At 44.9% G+C, this 23494-nt stretch overlaps 1 protein-coding gene across 2 annotated transcripts in view; it reads right to left on the bottom strand.

Annotated features, from left to right (window-relative positions):
• The window catches only part of GNAI3 (G protein subunit alpha i3), a 50786-nt gene extending 27409 nt beyond the window's left edge, over positions 1 to 23377 (bottom strand). For both annotated transcript variants that reach the window (XM_062191904.1, XM_062191905.1), the window contains exon 1: positions 23149 to 23377. In XM_062191904.1, the coding sequence (XP_062047888.1) occupies positions 23149 to 23266 (118 nt within the window). In that variant the 5' untranslated portion in view covers positions 23267 to 23377. The remainder of the gene's footprint in view (positions 1 to 23148) is intronic.
• Between the last annotated feature and the right edge of the window lie 117 nt (positions 23378 to 23494).

The raw sequence follows: 23494 nt of genomic DNA, 5'->3' as shown, positions 1-23494 counted from the left end.
ACTCAACAATTCACAAGGTACCCCAACACAGTTATTGGCATGTTTTTCAATCACAACACTACTCAAGAAGGGACAAAGCATAGAAAGGATTGAAGAATGTGCAATGGTAAGGAAATAAGAATTGTCTGACTCAACCTTTTATATTCTGCTTGAGAGTATTCTCTAATTATAGTCTCAAATTAGCAGAGCATCCAAGGTAGACCACTATTCTTCAAAAAAGAAAAGGAAAAGGAAACATAAAAACCCATAACTACAGATCACAAGAACACAGTCCATGATATTGCCAGAGATGCCTACTGTTCCCACTGATTCATTTCAATGAACAGATATAAGGAGCTAACAGTAAAAATTCAGATTATAGTAAAAAATGCTTTGTTATTCAAAATGCTTTTCAAGGTACTACATTTAACATAAAAACCAGGCGCTTCTTAATTCATTAAAAGAAAATGTCGGGCCAGTGCCGTGGCTCAACAGGCTAATCCTCCGCCTTGTGGCGCCAGCACACCAGGTTCTAGTCCCGGTCAGGGCACCGGATTCTGTCCCGGTTGCCCCTCTTCCAGGCCAGCTCACTGCTATGGCCAGGGAGTGCAGTGGAGGATGGCCCAAGTGCTTGGGCCCTGCACCCCATGGGAGGCCAGGAGAAGCACCTGGCTCCTGCCTTGTGATCAGCGCGGTGTGCTGGCCACAGCACGCCGGCCGCGGCCATTGGAGGGTGAACCAACGCAAAGGAAGACCTTTCTCTCTGTCTCTCTCTCTCACTGTCCACTCTGCCTGTCAAAAAAAAAAAAAAAAAAAGAAAATGTCAGCAGAATTACATTTTTCCCTAACAAAAATATCTCTTGTATGTCCAGAAAAAAGTGGACATTGAGACCTCAAAAATAAATTGTTTAGAAATTTATATAGTCTTATGGGAAAGTCAGAGATCAATTTTTTCTTGTGAAACTCCAAGTTTCCTAGCCTAAAATATCAAGAGTATTCAGCCACCCATATCCCTCTAAACACGCCAAGCCTCTGCATATATAAACAATCCTGAAATCCTATTCAACTCCTTGCTGAAGCTGTCCTCATTCCTTTTGAACACAATTACCATTCCCACCCTAGTGGCTGCAGAGATTATTCCCTTTCAGCTCAGCTACAGAGGTTAACTCCAAAATTAACTCCCAAACTGTCCTTTCCCAGCCACAGCACTTCATTTTATTTATTTTTTTATTTTTATTTTTTTATTTTTGACAGGCAGAGTGGACAGTGAGAGAGAGACAGACAGAGAGAAAGGTCTTCCTTTGCCGTTGGTTCACCCTCCGATGGCCGCCGCGGCTGGCGCGCTGCGGCTGGCGTACCGCACTGATCCGATGGCAGGAGCCAAGTGTTTCTCCTGGTCTCCCATGGGGTGCAGGGCCCAAGCACTTGGGCCATCCTCCACTGCACTCCCGGGCCACAGCAGAGAGCTGGCCTGGAAGAGGGGCAACCGGGACAGAATCCGGCGCCCTGACCGGGACTAGAACCCGGTGTGCCGGCGCCGCAAGGCGGAGGATTATTAGCCTGTTGAGCCACGGCGCCGGCCTCATTTTATTCTTTAGTCACCTCCAGCTACCCTAACAAAAATCTTTTTTTGACTCTCTTCCTTAGCTCCTAATTGCCTCACTTCTTAGAAGCTACTAATTGGTTTTCCTGTTGTCTCTTAAGCATTTTCCCTTTTCTTATGAAACAGACAGATCTTCCATTCACTGGTTCACTCCCAAATGCCTTCAACAGTTAGGACCAGTCGAGGTCAAAGCCAGGAGCCCAGAATTAAATCTGGGCCTCCCATGTGGAGGCAGGGACCCAACTTCTTGAGCCATCACTTGCTGTCTCCCAGGGTGAGCATTAGCAGGAAGCTGGAATCAAAATTGGAGCCAGGACTCAATCGTAGGCATTCCAACAGGACATGCAGGAATCCTAAGCAGTGTCTTTTTTTTTTTTTTAATATTTATTTTTATTTATTTGAAAGAGTTACAGAGAGACGTAGAGTAGAGAGAGGTCTTCCATCCACTGGTTCACTCCCCAATTGTCCGCAACAGCTGGAGCTGCACCGATCTGAAGCCAGGAGCTTCTTCCAGGTCTCCCACGTGGGTGCAGGAGCCCAAGTACTTGGGCTTCTACTGCTTTACCAGGCCACAGCAGAGAGCTGGATCAGAAGTGGAGCAGCCAGGACTTGAACCTGCGCCCAAATAGGATGCTGGCACTGCAGGTGGCAGCTTTACCCACTATACCATAGTGCCAGCCCCCTAAGCAGCGTCTTAATTGCTGGATCAAATGTCTACCCTGGTTTTCTCTTTTAATTAAAATAATGATGAAACATTTCGGCATGCCTTGAAAAACGTTCCATTCCTGTGAACTTCTCACTTAGAGTACCCTGACCAGGCTTAACCTGGCCCTATAGCTAGTGTCAAACACTACAACATTACTACTTGGTCAAATTATTCTAATTATTTGGGTTTGTGCCAGTTTAGAACTCATTAATCCTAAGATCAAAAGCACAGTCCTTGAAAATACAAAATAGTGCCTTCTTTCTTTCAGACTAGAGTGGTTAGTGCCTCCTCCGAAATCTAGAGCACAATTCCAGACAGAGTAGGCACTTACACTATTTGTAGGATGAATGACTTAAGTTTCTATGATATTCAGTTGTTGCCTAATCACATTTTGTAAATGTCAGTTGCAATGGATGGAATTTTCAATGTGGGCAGTTAATAGAAACACAAGATTTCCATTCCTCTGCTATCTTTATTCAGCCCAACACCCACTCCTGGCTATGCCTTCAACTCTCACCCTGCCACTAGACGAACAACATATTTGGATCTTCAAGCCTCCCTCCCCTCTAATCCTACTCTCAAACCTGTCCCAGCTCCCCTGTACTCACCATTCTGCTACAAATCTGTTCCATTCAACCTGTAACCTTAACACCTAACAGAGGCATGAAACACTGTGGGCACTCATTAAATATCTGTTCATCAAATGAGTAAGTAAATGACTATGTTAAGGGTAAAAGAAGACAGCAAGTTACAGCTGAAACAGAGATAATAGCTGTCGTTGCTGAAAAATGTTTTTCTAGGAAGCAATCACATAACAATCACCAAAAAGGCTTAAAGGGCTTATTGGAATATTTAATAAAATTTAATCAATATATTTGAATTTAAAAAATATATATATATATATTTGAATTTCAGAACATGGGCCCACTCATACCCAACTCTGGTGGGCAATGTTCCATGGGATCTGGACCATATCCCTCTGCACCATAGGAGTAAATACCTGACACAAGAATCACCAAGTCACAGGCTCTCATGGGTCAACACCAAACTAACACTGAAAGATGAGCAGGATCAATCAGATTACCTGAGGAATCTGTACTAGGATGTAAGAGAAAAAAGTTGCCCTGAACTAAAAGTTCACAACTTGTGAGTAAAAACCTAAGCTAACGGGCTTCAGGCACACTAAGGTCATAAAGAAAATTGAGAGAAAAGTTAGTCTGAAGAGATGAAGACAAATGTGCAGACCTAAATATATCATGAGAGAAAACAGCAAGTGGGGAAAGAAGAGTCTGGATGGGACCAAGGAGACAAAAATCAGGGAAAGAGAGGGGAATAAGGAGGAAAAAAGAAAGAAACAGAGGGACAGTCAGCGACAGCAGTCTGGCCCACCTCAGAGCTGCCTAGGACCTGGTAGCCTGAGCCTTCAGCCATTCCTGTATGTCCACAAAAAGCTGCTGTACTCTAACAATAATCCCTCTGCCCCCACCTTTTTGAACTAGTTTGAATGAGTTTTCTGTTTTTTTTTGCAACAAACAAAAGAAAAAAAAAGTGAACAGAATTTGACTTTACTGAAACTGAACTGCTTTTCTTTCCCTTTAAACATTTGAGATTTATTTTTTTTTAAAGATTTATTTATTTATTTGAAAGAGTTACACAGAGAGAGAAGGAGAGGCAGAGAGAGAGAGAGAGGTTTTCCATCTCCTGGTTCACTCCCCAATTAGCTGCAAGCCAGGAGCCAGGAGGTTCCACTGGGTCTCCCACATGGGTGCAGGGGCCCAAGGGCTTGGGCCATCTTCTACTGCTTTCCCAGGCCATAGCAGAGAGCTGGATTGGAAGTGGAGCAGCGGGGACTCGAACTGGCACGCATATGGGATGCCAGCACTGCATGCGGCAGCTTTACCCACTACGCCACAGCTCTGGTCCCAAGAGATTTACTTTTATGAAATACCAAATAGATTAAAAGTATCATTTACAACATTTGTGGGACAAAACAAACACCCCTGTACCTATCACCCAACAAAAAACAATTACCACTTACTATCTATCCTTAAAGCCTCTTATGTCTGCCTCCTAATATCAACTATTTCAATAAGTACTTCTAGAGAATAAGTATGTAATGAGGGAAGGGGAAATAGAAAAAAGCCCTAATATCTCAAATACTTGTATGTCCATAACTTCCACAGTAGTGACAGATTCCAGGGGCCCTTGTATAGAAAAAACACTTAGCGAAAAAAGAACACTAGGGGCCGGCGCCGCGGCTCAATAGGCTAATCCTCCGCCTGAGGCGCCGGCACACAGAGGGTTCAAGTCCCAGTCGGGGCGCTGGAGTCTTTCCTGGTTGCTCCTCTTCCAGGACAGCTCTCTGCTGTGGCCCGGGAAGGCAGTGGAGGAGGATAGCCCAAGTGCTTGGGCCCTGCACCCCATGGGAGACCAGGAGAAGCACCTGGCTCCTGCCTTCGGATTAGCGTGGTGCGCCAGCCGCAGCAGCCATTGGAGGGTGAACCAACGGAAAAGGAAGACCTTTCTCTCTGTCTCTCTCACTGCCCACTCTGTCAAAAAAAAAAAAAAGAAAAGAAAAAAGAAAAGAAAAAGAACACTGGGGCCGGCACAGTGGCATGGTGGGTTAAGCAGCAGCCTGCAGTGCCAGCATCCCATATGGGTACCAAGTGAGTCATGGCTGCTCCACTTCTGATCCAGCTCCCTGCTAATGTGCCTGGGAAAGCAGTGCAAGATGGCCCCTGCACCCACATGGGAGACCCACAAGAAGCTCCTGGCTTTGGCAGTGAACCAGTGGATGGAAGATTTGTCTCTCCTCTCTCTGTAACTTTCAAATAAATAAATCTTAAAAACAAACAAACAAACAAACAAAAAACACCTTCCAGGAGCCCTGAGGGAGGGAGAGACTGAACACATACAATATAATCTTCAGATATTGTTGAGTATGCTGAATGGACTTGATTGAGACTCCACAAACTCATGTGCAAAATATGCTACTCCAATGGCAGTTCCCTGACTGGTTTATCTAGCATACCTCATTAGTGCACACTTTCAGTTCCCTAATTGGCTGTTATCCCTGCCTTCTGATTCGTTGTTTATTTTGCTCCTCCTGGTTGGTTAAATTAGGATCCAGTTTTCAGAAAGAGCCACTTTGCGTATAAAAGAACCGGCACTGGCAAGCTTGTTTGGCAACTCCTACCTTGGAACTTTTCCATTAATCTAAAACTCTCCTAAACTTAAAATGTTTATTGGGCCCGGCACTGTGAGAGTGGTTTAAGCAGCTGCCTGTAACACCACTGCTCCACTTCTAATCCAATTCCCTGCTACGGTGCATGGGAAGGCAGCAGACGATGGCCCAAGTGCTTGGGTCCCTACCTCCAGGCTCCAACCCGGCCGGACCCTGGCCATTATGGCCATCTGGGGAGTGAGCTGGAAGATGGAAGATTTGTCTATCTTTCCCTTTCTCTCTTTAATTCGTTTAAATAAATAAATACTTTTCTTTAAAAAAAAGCTTATTTAAAGATATTTTAAATAGTTTAGAATAAGTTCAAAGAACTACAAATATCGATGAGGATAAAAATCAGGAATAATAAAAACAGAAGAAATATATTTGTCTTCTTGGAAGTAGGAGAAAAAAAGAAATTATCTTTCTTTTTAAATTTTTTTTTTAATTTTTATTTTTTTTGACAGGCAGAGTGGACAGTGAGAGAGAGACAGAGAGAAAGGTCTTCCTTTGCCGTTGGTTCACCCTCCAATGGCCACCGTGGCCAACGCGCTGCGGCCGGCACACCACGCTGATCCAAAGGCAGGAGCCAGGTGCTTCTCCTGGTCTCCTATGCGGGTGCAGGGCCCAAGCACTTGGGCCATCCTCCACTGCACTCCCTGGCCATAGCAGAGAGCTGGCCTGGAAGAGGGGCAACTGGGACAGAATCCGGCGCCCCGATCGGGACTAGAACCCGGTGTGCCGGCGCCGCAAGGCGGAGGATTAGCCTAGTGAGCCGCAGCGCCGGCCAAGAAATCATCTTTAATATTCTGAATGGGTCAGCGGCATGGCTCACTAGGCTAATCCTCCATCTGTGGCGCCGGCACACTGGGTTCTAGTCCCGGTCGGGGTGCCGGGTTCTGTCCCAGTTGCTCCTCTTCCAGTCCAGCTATCTGCTGTGGTCTGGAAAGGCAGTGGAGGATGGCCCAGGTCCTTGGGCCCTGCACCCACATGGGAGATCAGGAGAAGCACCTGGCTCCTGGCTTCGGATCGGTGCAGCACACCGGCCATAGCGGCCACTTGGGGGGTGAACCAATGGAAAAAGGAAGACCTTTCTATCTGTCTCTCTCTGTCTCTGAGTCTAACTCTGCCTCTCAAAAAAAAAAAAAAAAAAATTCTGAATGATTCAAAGTATGTGAAGATTTATTAACTACAAAAGGGATAAAATTTACATGATGGACCGGAAGCAGTTAAATTTTTATTAATAACTAATTCAATATTAAAATAACTTCCATAGAAAGTTTAAGATTGTGCTATAGCATCACATACATCAAAATCACATTATTTATGTAAATCATGGCACTAATTCCAACATCACATCAAATGGAGTCCTGTTTCAAAGTTAGTGATTCCCAAGTTCTAACTTTAATAGAGTGTAGGTGGGGGCCAGCGCTGTGGCTCAGCAGGTTAACGCCCTGGCCTAAAACGCCGGCACCCCATATGGGCGCCGGTTCTAGTCCCAGCTAATCCTCTTCCAATCCAGCTCTCTACTATAGCCTGGGAAAGCAGTGGAAGATGGCCCAAGTCCTTGGGCCCCTGCACCCACGTGGGAGACCCAGAAGAGGCTCCTGGATCCTGGCTTCAGATCGGTGCAGCTCCGGCCATTGCAGCCATCTGGGGAGTGCACCATCGGTTGGAAGACCTCTCTCTCTTTCTCTCTCTCTGCCTCTCCTCTCTCTGTGTAACTCTGACTTTTGAATAAATAAATCTTTAAAAAAAAAAAAAAATAGAGAGTAGGTGTTTGTCATAGCAGCTAGGTCACTGGGGCACCTGAATCCCATATCCCACTGCCTGGTCAGGGACGAGGTTCCTCCACTTCCAATCAAGCTCCCTGAAAATGTACACCCTGTGACAGAGCAGAGGGTGGCTCAAGTAATTGGGTACCTGCCACCCATGAGAGACCCAGATTGAGTTCTGAGATCCTGGTTTTTGCCTGCCTGGTTCCTGGCTATTGGAAGGCATTTAGGGAATAAACCAGCAGATGGAAGATCTAGCTCGCTCGCTCTCCGCCTTTCAAAAAAAAAAAAAAAAGAAATTTTAAAAATAAATAGAGGGAAAAATGTTAAAGTATGTCATTTTTAGATGCTGGCGAGGATGTGGGGAAAAAGGGACACTAACCCACTGTTGGTGGGAATGCAAACTGGTAAAGCTACTATGGAAGTCAGTTTGGAGATTCCTCAGAAACCCGAATATAACTCTACCATACAACCCAGCCACCCCACTCCTTGGAATTTACCCAAAGGAAATTAAACTGGCAAATAAAAAAGTTGTCTGCACCTTAATGTTTATTGCAGCTCAATTCATAATAGCTAAGACCTGGAATCAACATAAATGCCCATCAACAGTAGACTGGATAAAGAAATTATGGGACATGTACTCTATAGAATACTATACAGCAGACAAAAAAATGAAATCCGGTCATTTGCAACAAAATAGAGGAATCTGGAACACATGATGCTGAGTGAATTAAGCCAGTCCCAAAGGGACAAATACCATATATTCTCCCTGATCGGTGACAACTAACCCAGCACCAAAAAGGAAACCTGTTGAAGTGAAATGGACACTATGAGAAACAGTGATTTGATCAGCCCTTGTCCTGACTGTTGATGAACAACTTAATATTTTATCCCTTTCAGTATTTTTTTTGTTCTACTTAATACTATTGAACTCTTTAATTAACACACAACTATTCTTAGGCGTTTAAATTTAACTGAAAAGTGATCCCTGTTAAATATAAGAGTGGGAATAAGAGAGGGAGGAGATGTACAATTTGGCACATGCTCAAGCTGACTTGCCCCAAATGGTCGAGTTAGAAACATGCTAGGGGATTCCAATTCAATCCCATCAAGGTAGCATGTACCAATGCCATCTCACTAGTCAAAGTGATCAGTTTCAGTTCACGATTGATCATAATGATAGGATTAAGAATCAAAGGGATCACATAAACAAGATTAGTGTCTGCTAATACTAACTGATAGAATTAAAAAGGGAGAGAAAGATGCAACATGGGAAGCAGGATACACAGCAGACTCATAGAATGGCTGATGTCCTAAACAGCACTCTGGCCTCAGAATCAGCCCTTAAGGCATTTGGATCTGGCTGAAGAGTCCATGAGAGTATTTTTGGCATGGAAAGCCAACACACTCTTGGAAAAAAAAAAAAAAAAAAGACCTAAATGAAAGATTTCTGCGAGTGAGATCCCAGTGGAAAGAATGGGCCATCAAAGGAGGTCTTCCATCTGCTGGTTCATTTCCCAAATGGCCACAACACCCAGAGCTGGGCCAATTCAAAGCCAGAAGCCAGGATCATCATCTAGGTTTTTCCACATAGGTGCAGGGGCCCAAGCACTTGGGTTATCTTCCAATGCTTTCCCAGGCCACAACCAGAGATAGATGGGAAGAGGAACACCTGGGACACAAACTGGAACCCATATGGGATGCCAGCACCACAGGCCGAGGCTCAGCCTTCTATACCACAGTGCCAAGCCCAAATGTATGTGATTTTTAAACAGTTCTAATTTACAGTAATTTTAAAAATATAATTTCCAAGGTCCTAGGCAAAACACACATTTTCATATTAGCTCTTTGAAATAGCAAACAGGGAAATTTTGTTGTTTCACATATGATTTTAAAATATTTTTAATTTACTGATCCTAAACTCATATTGGTATTTTAAGGTCATAATATAATATACAACACTATCTATTTAATAAGACTAGGGATGTCAATATTTGATGAAAACAGAAATCCAGGGGCAGGTGTTTGGCCTAGCAGTTAAGAAGACAATAGCAGTTAAGGAGACACTGCTTGAGATACCTGTATCCTGTATCACAGTGTCTGGGTTCAAATTCCTTCTGTGGCTACTGACTCAGGTTCCTGCTAATGTGCACCCTGGGAGGCAGCAGGTGACAGCTCAAAGTACTTGGGTCCTTGAGACCTGGAATGAGTTTCCAGTTCCCAGCATGGGACTTATAAGGCCCAGACAATTGTGGGCATTTGGGGAGTAAACAAGCAGATGGGAGCTCTTTCTCTCTACCTCTCATATAAACAACAAAAAAAATTTTTTTTTAAATCTGAGAAATCTGGGGCCGGTGAGGTGGTGTAGCAGGTAAAGCCACCGCCTGCAGTGCCGCCAACCAATAGGGGTGCTGGTTCGAGACCCAGCTGTTCCACTTCCGACCCAGCTCTCTGCTATGGCCTGGGAAACAGCAGAAGATGGCGCAAGTCTTTGGGCCCCTGCAGCCATGTGGGAGACCCGAAAGAGACTCCTGGCTCCTGGCTTCGCATCAGCCCAGCTCCAGCCATTGCAGCCATCTGGGGACTGACTGACCAGCAGATAGAAGACACCTCCCTCCCCCCCTCTTTCCCCCTCTCTCTGTGTAACTTTCAAGTAAAATAAATCTTTAAAAAAAAAAAAAAAATCTGAGAAATCCAAATATAGTATGGCATTTTCATAGTAAATGTTAGAATTTAATGGAATGTTGTTTTTAAAATCCAACCTGAAGGCCGGCGCCGTGGCTTAACAGGCTAATCCTCCGCCTTGCGGCGCCGGCACACCAGGTTCTAGTCCCAGCTGGGGCGCCGGATTCTATCCCGGTTGCCCCTCTTCCAGGCCAGCTCTCTGCTATGGCCTGGGAGTGCAGTGGAGGATGGCCCAAGTGCTTGGGCCCTGCACCCGCATAGGAGACCAGGAGAAGCACCTGGCTCCTGGCTTTGGATCAGTGTGGTGTGCTGTCCGCAGTGCGCCGGCCGCGGCGGCCATTGGAGGGTAAACCAACGGCAAAGGAAGACCTTTCTCTCTCTCTCTCACTGTCCACTCTGTCTGTCAAAAAAAAAAAAAAAAAGAGAGAGGGAAAAAAAAATCCAACCTGAAAATTTAAAGGAAATGTGTAGCAGCTAACCCAGTGTAAGTAAGTTGCATGATCATTCCTCCAAAAAAGATTAGAAGGGGGCCGGCGCCATGGTGCGCTAGGTTAATCCTCCGCCTGTGGTGCTGGCATCCCATATGGGCGCAGGGTTCTAGTCCCGGTTGCTTCTCTTCCGTCCAGCTCTCTGCCGTGGCCTGGGAAAGCAGTGGAGGATGGCCCAAGTGCTTGGGCCCCTGCACCCGCATGGGAGACCAGGAGGAGGCACCTGGCTCCTGGCTTCAGATCAGCGCAGCTGTTGCCATTGCGGCCATCTGGGGAGTGAACCAACGGAAGGAAGACCTTTCTCTCTCTCTCTCTCTCTCTCTCTCTCTCTCACTGTCTGTAACTCTACCTGTCAAATAAATAAATAAAAAATCTTAAAAAAAAAAAATTACAAGATGACAAGAATCAAGCTACTAGGACCCATGTTGTGGCGCAGCAGGTTAGACCACCACTTGTGAGACCAGTATTCCATATGGGAGGGCCAATTTGTACCCTGGCTGCTCTGCTTCCTGATTCAGCTCCCTGCTAATGTGCCTGAGAGAGCAGCAGAGGATGGCCCAAATACTTGGCCCCCTGCCACCCACATGAGATACCCTGATGGAGTTCTAGGCTCATGGATTCAGCCTGGCCCAGCCCCAGCTATTGCAGCCATCTACAGAATAAACCAGAAGATGAAAGATCTCTATCTCTCTCTCTCCCCAACCCTCTCTCTGTCACTCTGCCTTTCAAATAAATAAAATCTTTTTTTAAAAGAAGCAAAAGAAATCAAGCTACTTTGCTAATTTTGTTGAGAGTTTTTAAAAACTTTTATCAATTTTTGCTTTTACTTGAAGACAGAGACAAAGAGACAGACAGGTGTTCTTCCATTCACTGATTCAATTCCCAAACAACCACAACAGCCAGGCCTGGGCCAGGCTTGAAGATGGGACTTAATCTGGGCCTCACATGGGAGACAGGAACCCACGTAGTTGAACCATCATCACCTGCTGCTTCTTAAGAGTGCACATAAGCAAGAAACTCTCTCAGCTACTGTGCTGGCTGCCCCAGAAGAAATATGACTTCAGGCCAGCGCCATGGCTTAACAGGCTAATCCTCCACCTTGCGGCGCCAGCACACCGGGTTCTAGTCCCGGTTGGGGTGCCGGATTCTATCCCGGTTGGGAGACCAGGAGAAGCACCTGGCTCCTGGCTTCGGATCAGCGCGATGCGCCGGCCGCAGCGCGCCAGCCGTGGCGGCCATTGGAGGGTGAACCAACGGAAAAGGAAGACCTGTCTCTCTGTCTCTCTGTCTCTCACTATCCACTCTGCCTGTCAAAAAAAAAAAGAAGAAATATGACTTCAAGATAAGCTGTTCCCTGCAGTTGCATCTGCCACTTGGAGGCTCTCTTCTGATCACCCTCTCTGCAGGTGATGGCAAGTCCTACTGCCCGAGTTCATCTATGGAGAGTTGGATGTTTTGTTATTCTTGAAAACACAGAGAGCATTCAAGAAGCTTAGCTGGGAGAGAAGGCAAATGGAGTGTAATATGAGAAAAATGCTGTAGTTTGGGCCAAGATTCTCCTGCCTAAAACACTACATGTGAGCTTCAGGGACACAGAATCCAACTTCAGAGTCATTGAGCAGCACAAGAAACCATAGGATCCTAAATTTCCATGCAGAAGATCTTACTAATTTTAAGTAAGTCTGATTTAAATGGTCTCTATATGACTAATGTAATCAGTATAATAGCAGACCAGAAAAATAAGAGCAGATGTGAGCACAATATAATTATACAAATCGAATGTAGGTTTTCATGGCAAGACATTCCTAACTCAACAGCTACAGATATACATGATCTGCTAGAAAAAATTCAGAATACTATCTATATTTAAGTTAACAATTTTTGATATATAAAATATTAACATAATTTTAAAAACTACAAAGTTTTGTATGAATATTAAAAAACATTTATCCGGCCGGCACCGCAGCTCAGTAGGCTAATCCTCCGCCTGTGGCACCAGTACACCAGGTTCTAGTCCCGGTCGGGGCACCGGATTCTGTCCCAGTTGCCCCTCTTCCAGGCCAGCTCTCTGCAGTGGCCCGGGAGTGCAGTGGAGGATGGCCCAAGTGCTTGGGCCCTGCACCCCATGGGAGACCAAGAGAAGCACCTGGCTCCTGGCTTCAGATCAGCGCGGTGCGCCGGCCACAGCGCGCCAGCCGTGGCGGCCATTGGAGGGTGAACCAACGGCAAAGGAAGACCTCTCTCTCTCTCTCTCTCTGTGTACTCTGCCTGTCAAAAAAAAAAAAAAAATTATCCATTTGAAAATATGTTATGTGGTGTCTCAGTATCTTCCAAGTCTAACTAGAAAGCCAAAGGAAGGCCGGTGCCGTGGCTCAACAGGCTAATCCTCCGCCTGTGGCGCCGGTACACCGGGTTCTAGTCCCGGTCGGGGCACCGGATTCTGTCCCGGTTGCCCCTCTTCCAGGCCAGTTCTCTGCTATGGCCCAGAAGTGCAGTGGAGGATGGCCCAAGTCCTTGGGCCCTGCACCCCATGGGAGACCAGGAGAAGCACCTGGCTTCTGCCTTCGGATCAGCGCGGTGTGCTGGCCGCAGCGCGCCAGCCGCGGCAGCCATTGGAGGGTGAACCAACGGCAAAAGAAGACCTTTCTCTCTCTCTCTCTCTCTCTGTCTACTCTGCCTGTCAAAAAAAAAAAAAAAAGATATATTAATTTCTGTTACAACTTCAGAGGGATTCAAGGAAAAATAGGATATTTTATCTACACAGAGCACTATATCAAAACTAGAACTATTAAACAGTGATCCTAACAATGTTATTCAGTCCAAGCAGCTTGAGTTACAGAAATGATACAGCTGAGTACTAAGCAGGTAACAGGATAGCCTGGACAGATAAGCGCTTAAAGATAACTCCAACCTGCTAACCACTGAGAAAGAATCATACCAAAATAAAGATAATTAAAGAGGGAAAATCAAATACTAGAACATCTTTTATTCTTCATATTATCTTTTTTCCCCAAAGGAAAGGAAAATAGCAAGGTTTATTAGGGCAGGGACGTTGTAAGAATGGATGCACACCTCTCCAGACAGAACCCAAGAGAGAGTGCTATCTTTTGAACACTTATATTAAAGGTACTTGACAAGTTTATGTTTTTCAGGCTTTAAACTTTGGTTTATAACAACTACCTCCTAAGTAGTTTTACAATATTAAACTAATTTTAATCAAACTCAAGAATAAAAGAACTCACCACATAAAAATTACAACCTGCTAAAACATTCCATCTGGTTAGTAATATTAACTTCACAGATAAAGGACCCCTTTAAGATTTAAAAGATCCCATTTAAACTCCTCCTTGATACAGATAAAAGAAAATGAGCTCAGATTAGAACAAACCTCCCAACTTTCAGTGTACTTGCTATCTGCCCTGGTTACATGTTATTTCCTATTTTGGAAGGACCAGCTCAAAGAGATATACTTCATTAATGCTTACCCACTATATTGTGTTGACTAGAAACAAGTTTTAAAATGAGCTTCAGTAATCTAAACAATTTTAGTACCCACCACTCTAGTTGTTTCTTATTATGAGACCACAGTATTTTTTTTTTAAGTTTATTTATTTGAGAGGCAGAGCTACAGAAAGAGGGAGAGACACAGAGGTCTTTAATCTGCTGGTTCATCCCCAAATGGCTGCAACAGCCGGCACTGGACTGATTTGAAGCCAGTAGCTTCTTCTAGGTCTCCCACATGGGCACAGGGGCCCAAGCATTTGGGCCATCTTTCACTGCTTTCCCAGGCAATAAGCAGAGAACTGGATCAGAATGGAGCAGCCAGGACTCAAACCAGCACCCATATGGGATGCTGGTACAGCAGGTGGAGGCTTAACCTACTTTGCCACAGCATAGATGATAATGCATCTCTTCCTCCCTATATCCCCCCAACAAGCCCCACTTCCCAATAAAACTAAACTAAGTAAATCTAACAAGACATAGCATAGAGAGCTAAAATCCGTGAGCAATCTATTTTGCCAATTTTTTTCATTTATTCCCTATCAAAACTCTATACAAAGGGCCAGCACTGTGGCATAGTGGGTACAGCCACCACCTGCAGTGCCAACATTCCATATGGGTGCCAGTTCGAGTCCTGGCTGCTCCACTTCCAATCCAGCTCTCTGCTATGGCCTGGGAAAGCAGTAGAAGATGGCCCAAGTCCTTGGGCCCCTGCACCCACATGGGAGACCCAGAAGAAGCTTCTGGCTCCTGGCTTCTGGCTTCGGATCGGCACAGCTCTGGCCATTGCGGCCAACTAGGGAGTGAACCAGCGGATGGAAGACTTCTCTCTCTCTGCCTCTCCTACTCTCTCTGTGTAACTGACTTTCAAGTAAGTAAATAAATCTTAAAAAAAAAAAAAAAAAAAAAAAAAACTCTATACATAGGGTCTGGCACTGTGGCATAGCGGGTAAAGCCACCACCTGCAGTGCTGACATCCCATATGGCCACTGGTTCGAGTCCCGGCTGCTCCACTTCCAATCCAGCTCTCTGCTATGGCCTGGTAAAGCAGTAGAAGATGTCACAAGACCTGGGCCCCGGCACCCACATGGGAGACCGGGAAGAATCTTCTGGCTTCAGATTGGCTCAGCTCCAGCTGTTGCAGTCATTTGGGGAGCAAACCAGTGGATGGAAGACCTCTCTCTCTGTCTCTGCCTCTCTGTAACTCTGCATTTCAAATAAAATAAATAAATCCTTAAAAAAAAATGCTATATATAAAGAACAAAACAATCTGTTTTACCTCTTCCCTTAGCTTTGGACAATCTTGTGGTGCTCACAGAAATAACAGAGGAAAAATTAGCAAAGTGATGATGAAGAATAGGCCCTGAACTGACGATATCCATATAAAAAAGTAATTCTGGGCTTGACATTTGGTATAGCAGTTAAGATGCCCAAATCCTTTACTGGAGTGCCTGAAATTGAGTCCTGGCTCTGCTCTCAACTCCAGCCCCCTACTACTAGTGAGCACCCTGGGAGGCAAGCAGGTGATGACTCAAGTACTTAGGTCCCTGCCACTCACACAGGAGACCAGATGGAGTTCTACATCCCTGGCCTTGACCTAGCTGAGCCCCAGCCATTGCAGGCATGTGAGGAATGAACCAGCAGATGAGATCTGTCAACCTCTCTTTCTCTCTCCTTTTCAAATAAATAAAATTTAAAATTTTTAAAGAAAAAGTAACTCAAACTAAAATTAAAAGTAATTAAATTCAGATGACTAATTATTCTGAGTTGAATGTGTAGATAATAATAATGTAAAACCCTGTACCCTAGTTAAATCTGTCTTCCAACTATACAAAATGACAAAAGCAGGCATGTGCTCATAAATATAAAAATGTAGCAGTTACATTTCATTCCATCATGTTGAACTTATATTTAATATCTACATTGGAGCAGGAATTGTCATTATTATTTAAACTCTCTAGCCATGACTTTTTAAAAATATTTATTTAGGGGCTGGCCTGTGGCGGAGCGGGTAAAGCTGTCACCTGTGACACTGACATCCCATATGAGTGCCAGTTTGAGACCTGACTCCTCCAATTCCAATCTAGCTCCCAGCTAATGCACCTGGGAAACCAGCAGAAGATGGCCCAAGTGCTTGGGCCCCTGTACCCATGTGGGAGATCTAGAAGCTCCTGGCTTCGGCCTGGCCCAACCCTGGCCATTGTGGCCATCTGGGTAGTCAATTAGTGGATGGAAGATCTCTGTCTCTCTGTCTCTCTCTCTCTGTAACTCTGACCTTCAAAAACATAAATAAATCTTGATTGTTTATTTAGCTGACAGTGAGAGAGAGACACAGAGAATATCTTCCATTCTCTGGTTCACTCCCCAAATGGCCACGATGGCCAGGGCTGGGCCATGGCTTTTTTAACAGAGAATTTGAACCATACCAATATTTAAGAGGATGAGCCTTCTAAATCTCATGATACCCAATTAATCCTGGCACATCCCTTTCACAGATGACTAGTCTGTGGCAGGCACCTAACAAGGCTGGGCCAAGCTGATACTTTTTTTTTTTTTTTTTTTTTTTTTGATAGGCAGAGTTAGACAATGAGAGAGAGACAGAGAGAAAGGTCTTCCTTTTTCCGTTGGTTCACCCCCAAAATGGCTGCTATGGCACGCTGCACTGATCCAAAGCCAGGAACCAGGTGCTTCCTCCTGGTCTCCCACGCAGGTGCAGGGCCCAAGCACTTCGGCCATCCTCCACTGCCTTCCCAGGCCACAGCAGAGAGCTGGACTGGAAGAGGAGCAACTGGGACAGAATCCGGTGCCCCAACCAGAACTAGAACCCGGGGTGCCGGCGCCGCAGGCGGAGGATTAGCCTAGTGAGCCAAGGTGCCGGCCCTGATATTCTTTCATAGGAACCAGGGATGGGGATCTCAGGAGCCTGTGTCAGATGACACAAAGCACTTAACTATCAGGTCAGGTGGTATGAGAGGCAGAGAAGGTGTCAGCAAACAAAAGTTGAAGATCGGGCAGTCACTGTAAGCAGAGAAAGCTATGTGAGAAGGTGACTTAGTAGTAGAGCACGCAAGTAGTCATTCTGATCTAGGAGAAACGAGGGAGGAGGCGAAGGGTCAGTATCACAGTCCATGAGCATGCAATCTGCTTGTATTCCACCTCTTTTCTATCCTTGAATGGCTAATCTCTATGAAGTCGCCTATTGTGTCCTTTCAATAAATCCTTTACTTGTATGAGTGGCAGACATGTTCTGTAAGGCAAAACACCTTAGCCTTATATTAGGTCCTACAACAGATGTAAGATGAGAAATATCCAGTCTTCTTGTCCTAAAGGACCATATACTTAAGGGCAGCTACATTTATAAATAACAATACTATAAATGGCAGATGTAGCACTGTGAGGCTTCAAAAAGAGAAGGACAGATCATATTCAATTCAGAACATCACAAAAGTTTCATGGAGGGAAGGGAACCCTAAAGTAATCATAACAGACAGTAGTATTTTTGAAATCTACTTACTAGTTAAAAAAAAAAAAACTAGGTCAGTTTAAATTTTTTAAAAAATTATTTTGCTGGCCCCTGAAATCTAAAATCTGGTAACTGGTATTCACTGAGTCAAGGACTTGACAACTGGCTGGTTGTAAGAGATGACAGCAAGAAAAGAGTTAGGGGCCGGCGTTGTGGCACAGTGGGTTAACGCCTTGGCCTGAAGCACCGGCATCCCACATGGGTGCTGGTTCTAGTCCCGGCTGCTCCACTTCCAATCCAGCTCTCTGCTATGGCCTGGGAAAGCAGCAGAGGATGGCCCAAGTCCTTGGGTCCCTGCACCCATGTGGGAGACCTGGAGGAAGCTCCTGGCTCCTGGCTTTGAATCAGCGCAGCTCCAGCCGTTGCAGCCAATTGGGGAGTGAACCATCAGATGGAAGAACTCTTTCTCTCTCTCTCTCTCCTCTCTCTATGTAACTCTGACCTCCAAATAAATAAATAAATATTAAAAAAAAAAAAAAAAGAAAGAAAGGAGTTAAAAATGAGAGCGGGGCAGGCTACTGGCACAGCAATTAAGATACTGCTTGGGACATCCACATCCTGCATCAGAGCGCCTGGGTTGGAATCCTACTTCCACTCCCAATTTCAGCTTCCTGCTAATGTGTACCCTGGGTGGCAGCAGGTGATGGCTCCAAGTAACTGGTTCCCTGCCATCCATGTGGGATACCTGGACTGGGTTCCTGGCTCCTAGTTTCAACTAGCCTAGTCCCAGCTATTGAAGGCATTTGGGGAATGAACCGCAGGATAGGAAACTTCTCTTGCATATGTGCGAGCTCTCTGGCTTTCAAATGAACTCGTTTTTAAAAGATGTGATTAAAAAATAACTGTTGGGGCCAGCGCTGTGGCACAGGGGGTTAACACCTTGGCCTGAAGCACCAGTTTCTCATATGGGTGCTGGTTCGAGACCCGGCTGCTCCACTTCCTATCCAGCTCTCTGCTATGGCCTGGGAAAGTAGTAGATGGTCCAGGCCCTTGGGCCTCTGTGCCCACGTGGGAGACCCAGAAGAAGCTCCTGGCTCCTGGCTTCTGATTGGCGCAGCTCAAGCCATTGCAGCAAATTGGGGAGTGAACCATCGGATGGAAGACCTCTCTCTCTCTCTACCTCTCCTCTCTCTGTGTAACTCTGACTTTCAAGTAAATAAATAAATCTTAAAAAAAAAAAAGATAACCGTTTAGGGGCTGGAGCTGTGGCGCAGTAAATTAAGCCACGGCTTGCAGCATTGGCATCCCATAAAGGCACTGGTTTCATTCCTGGTTATTCCACTTCCAATCCAGCTCCCTGCTAACGTGCCTGGGAAAGCAGTGAAGAATGGCCCAAGTCCTTGGGCCCCCTACACCCATGTGGGAGACCCAGAAGAAACTCTTGGCTTCCGACTTTGTCCTACCCCAGCCCTGGCCACTGCGGTCATTTGGGGAGTGAACCAGTGGATGGAAGATCTCTAACTCTGCTTTTCAAATAAACAGATCTTTAAAAAAATAAAAAATAAAAAAAAATAACTATTTTAATAAAATGTTTCCAGCCTAGATGTTGTTGAAAATGCTGGTGCCAGAACAAAAATTTCACAACAGGTGGATCTGGGTAAGAGAGAAGAGGGAAGGCAAGTTGTGTACTGAATATATAATCGTGCGTGACTTAACAATGGGATACGTTCTCAGAAGTGAATTGTTATGCGATTCTGGCACTGTGTAAACATCAGAGTGTACTGACACAAATGTCACTGGAATTGGGGCCGGTGCAGTGGCATAGTGGGTTAACGCCCTGGCCTGGAGTGCTGGCATCCCATATTTACGCCGGTTCTAGTCCCGGCTGCTCCTCTTCCAAACCAGCTCTTTGCTATGGCCTGGGAAAACAGTGGAGGAAGGCCCAAGTTCTTGGGCCCCTGCACCCATGTGGGAGACCTGAAAGAAGCTCCTGGCTCCTGGCTTCGGATCGGCGCAGCTCTGGCCATTTGTGCCAGAGTGAACCATAATGAACCAGAGGATGGAAGACCTCTCTCCTCTTTCTGCCTCTCCTCTTTCTGTGTAACTCTGACTTTCAAATAAATAAATAAAATCTTTAAAAAAAAAATCACTTGGAGAGCCTACTATACACCTAAGTTACCTGGTCTAGATCCTCACACATGAGGTCTGTCACAGATTGAAACATTACTATCTCACGCATGGCTGTAATGACTTGGGGCGAGTGGCAGCAAGTAGTTCATTAATTCACTGGAGGAAGGGAAAAGTCATCTTAAGTACAGAAATAGCTTCTCAAAAATTCCAAACAAAAACCAGTCCTCTAATTGAGTAAATCAGGGACAGAGGCAAAGGTGCAGCTACCGCTGGGGACACCAGCACACCAAATCGAAGTGCCTGGGTTAGAGTCCCAGCTTTGCCTGAGATCCAAGGCAGCAGGTGATGGCTTAAGGACTTCCTTGTGGGCTCCTGTCACCCACAAGGAAGACCCAGATTGAGTTCCTGGCTCTTGGCTTTGGCTGGCCCAGCTCTAGCTGTTGTGTTTGGGGACTGAACCAGCAGATGGAAGAACTCTCTGTTTATTCCTCTGCCTTTCAAATAAATAATAAGCAAACAAAAACTTAAAAAAAATTCTACAAAAAAATCTGCAAACAGCACACATGTATGAAATCCTATGTACCTATCTATTATGTAATATATGTAATCCTATCTATTATGTAATATTGTCTTTGAATAGAAAACTGTGATTCTACACTAATTTAGCTTATCAAGATCTTGCTAACACCACCAAAAAGGAATTCAGAAGAAATCAAAAGAAGAATTATAACAATGAAATTTTCCCTAAGTCCACACTGGCTTCTTGATTTGAATTTTATAGTACCTATAATTTGTAACAATCACTTTGAGTTAATAATGACAACAATAACTAATATTCAGTGAGGTAGTACTCAGTGTTCTGCTTTACATAATGAAATAGCTCTATTTTTTTTTCATCTTAGATAAGGGAACTGAGGCAGGGAGAAATTAAGTAAATAACTTCCCCAGAATTATCACTAGTGTGTGGGAAGTAGGATTTGACGCAGTCTGGCTTCAGAGTCCAGGCTGTCAATATTTATGCTACACTATATGCCTTTACGAAAGAGAACATTCTGAGCCAGGAGAGACAAGGATAAGTACACAGGCCTCAACTTATATTAAGTTTGATAATTTCATAATGATGAAATAAAAATGACTTATATATACAGAAAAGGAGATATATTCTACAGCAAAAACAAAATCTGTATACAGTACTGGGTATATTTTCCTTAGAGAAACAACATGAAGACAATTACATAGCTGTGTATATGTCTCAAGCAAGAGAATATATCTCTGCAACCTATTTGAATTTGTTGATTTGACTTGCTCAAGAATATTAAAAATCTCACTGAAGGTAAGCATTGCAGCACAGTGGGCGAAGCTGCCACTTGGGATGCCTGCTTCCCCTATTAGAGTGCCTGGAATTGAGGCCCACTTGCAATTCAGATCTAGATCCATCTTCTTGTTAATGCACATGAGAGGCAGCAGACAAAGCCCAAGTATTTGGGTTCCTACCACCCACAGCAGAGACCCAGCTCCTAGCTTTGGCCTGGCCCAGCTGGAGCTGTTGCAGGTATTTGGGGAATAAACTGAGAGAGGAAAGGACTCTCTGTCTCTCTGCCTGTCAAATAAATAATTTTTTTTTAAAAAAGAAAAAAAACTTATTGAAAAAACAAAGTAAAAATTAAAAGAAAATGTTAGTACTTTTTTATTTACTGCTTTTCAATTTTCCTAAGTCACCATATGTTTTATTTTTAATTAAATGCACTATCTATAAAGTCCTGAATAAAGATTTTTCTAGACATTTGGACAAGTTCTGCTTGCCCAAGTTCTGCCTGCCAAATCCTGCCATTTGGAATAAAGTCTCACAGTTTATAACTGTATTACAATGGGCTAATGTCCTGAGGGGGAAAAAAACCCCTTAATTTCATAACCAATCAATCAGTATAGAAAATGCTAATACCTTGAATATTGTGTTTCCCATCAAACTTCTGAAAGGCCCTAAGGACAAATGACCTACATTAGCTGGCTTATGCTTGTTAACAGTAAATATTTAAGAAGTGCCGACCAAGTGCCAGGGACCATGCCTATGCACAGAAGATACCTGTGATACAGACAGTGGCAGTCTAGAGCCTTCCAGAAGTTCAGCTATTCACACTGAGAGCTCAGGTTCCAATGTATAACTTTTCTCCTATATCCAACAAAGCTGTTACCAGGGTTTCTGCAATCTACAACCAAGCCAGTATGTTAACACTAAAAGACACTGTCAGGGGCACCAAGCACATCCTGAAATACAGAATAAGTCTCAAGTTCTATTACTTACAGAAATCATCACGCCTATTTATTCTTCTCTAACTGATCTACAGTAAAGACTAATAATGAAGAAATCTGGCTTGGTTTATTGTAAGTTAACACAAGGACATTTTATATGATTTACTGAGTTTCAAAAATTTCAAAACTAAATTGCGCTAAGATGCATCTGACAATACACAAAAGCCACTTAACCCATTATGTATCATGGTCCTATATAGAGGGCATCTATAAAAAACTAAAGTCAAGCAATAAATATACCACTTATGTTAACTCTGAAATAAACATTATGTCACGGGAATATTCACAAAATTGAAAACTCAGGGTGTAATGGGTTCAAACGGATACCAGAAACTATAAACAGTGATTCCTGAGGCCAATATTTTTTCCTGGAAGAGAACAAACAAGATAGAGAGCTCACCAGAAATCTAACAGTCTTCATAGTAAGCATGCTCAATCCCTAACTTACCCTAAAATAACTCTATCCCCACTGCACGGTATCCCTAACAAATATTCAAACAACTTCCAATGTGCAATCTGCCGTCCACAGATCTGCCACAAGCCGTAACAAGCCATTCTTTCAGTACCCTCAGCTCACACCACTCCCCCTTCTTTTAATAAAACCTGGGGAAGGAGTTATAAAACGAAAAGGGTGGGAAAGCACAGACAAGCCCTGCATCCAAGCTCTTTTCCTTGGTACCTGCGCATCTGTCACGTATCTCCGCCCTTCACCTGCACGTTCCTACGTAATCCAGGATTCCCCCGCCTTACTAACATGCTCTTTCCCTAGGTAATCACTTCGTGCGAGTGATCTCTGTTCAAAGTAATCGCTCGTGTCTCACCGCTTTGTCTTTTCTTAAAAAAAAAAAATTATTCTTAGTTTTTAACATTCAAGTGCTTTCATTTTATAGTGTCACCGCGCTTCAAATTCACTAATCATTATACAAATCCAGCAAGCACCTTAACCTCTCCTCCTTGTTACTAACAAGCTCAAACTCAACGTAAAACCTTCTCTAACATCAGTTCTTTTATGAGCGTCTCCCATAGTCCTAATAAAGTCTCACCGTCCGACCGCCCTGTTCTCCCGAACTCTTTGCTAAACCTAATTCCAGCCCGGAGTCACACCCTCCCAGCCTGATTTCTACAACCCCAAAACCCCACCCCTTCATCTCACCCTCCGGGGCCTGAGCCCCAGGACCTCGCCTCCTGCCGGACAAACCCTACAAATCCCTTCGGGGTCCTCGCGGCCGGCCCGGCCAGGACCTGGGCTCTCCCGGCCACCGCTGCAGCCCCGCCCCCAGCCCCTCACCGAGGAGCAGCAGCTTCACTTCTTTGGCCGCTTTCTCTCCGTCCTCCCGCAAGTTGCGGTCGATCATCTTGCTCCGCTCCACCGCCGCCTTGTCTTCGGCGCTCAACGTGCAGCCCATGGCGGCGGCGGGACAGGCGGCTGGGCCCGGGCTCAGTCACACACCGCAGTAACTGCGGCTCGGCCGGCTGAGGCAGCGTCTACGGCTGGGCGGCGGCCCTCTCCGTCAGCGCCCCTAGCGCCCCGAGGAACCGGATATCCGGCGTTTACGACATTTCCGGTGACGCCCTGCGGCCGTTACCGCGTGAACCACTCTGGGAGAGGAGGTGAGACCGAAAGCGGAAGTCGT

The sequence above is a fragment of the Lepus europaeus genome, chromosome 5 (assembly GCF_033115175.1).
Source record: "Lepus europaeus isolate LE1 chromosome 5, mLepTim1.pri, whole genome shotgun sequence".
NCBI lineage: Eukaryota > Metazoa > Chordata > Mammalia > Lagomorpha > Leporidae > Lepus > Lepus europaeus.
Note: the sequence above shows the minus strand (reverse complement) of the source record. Positions and strands in the feature narration are given on the sequence as shown.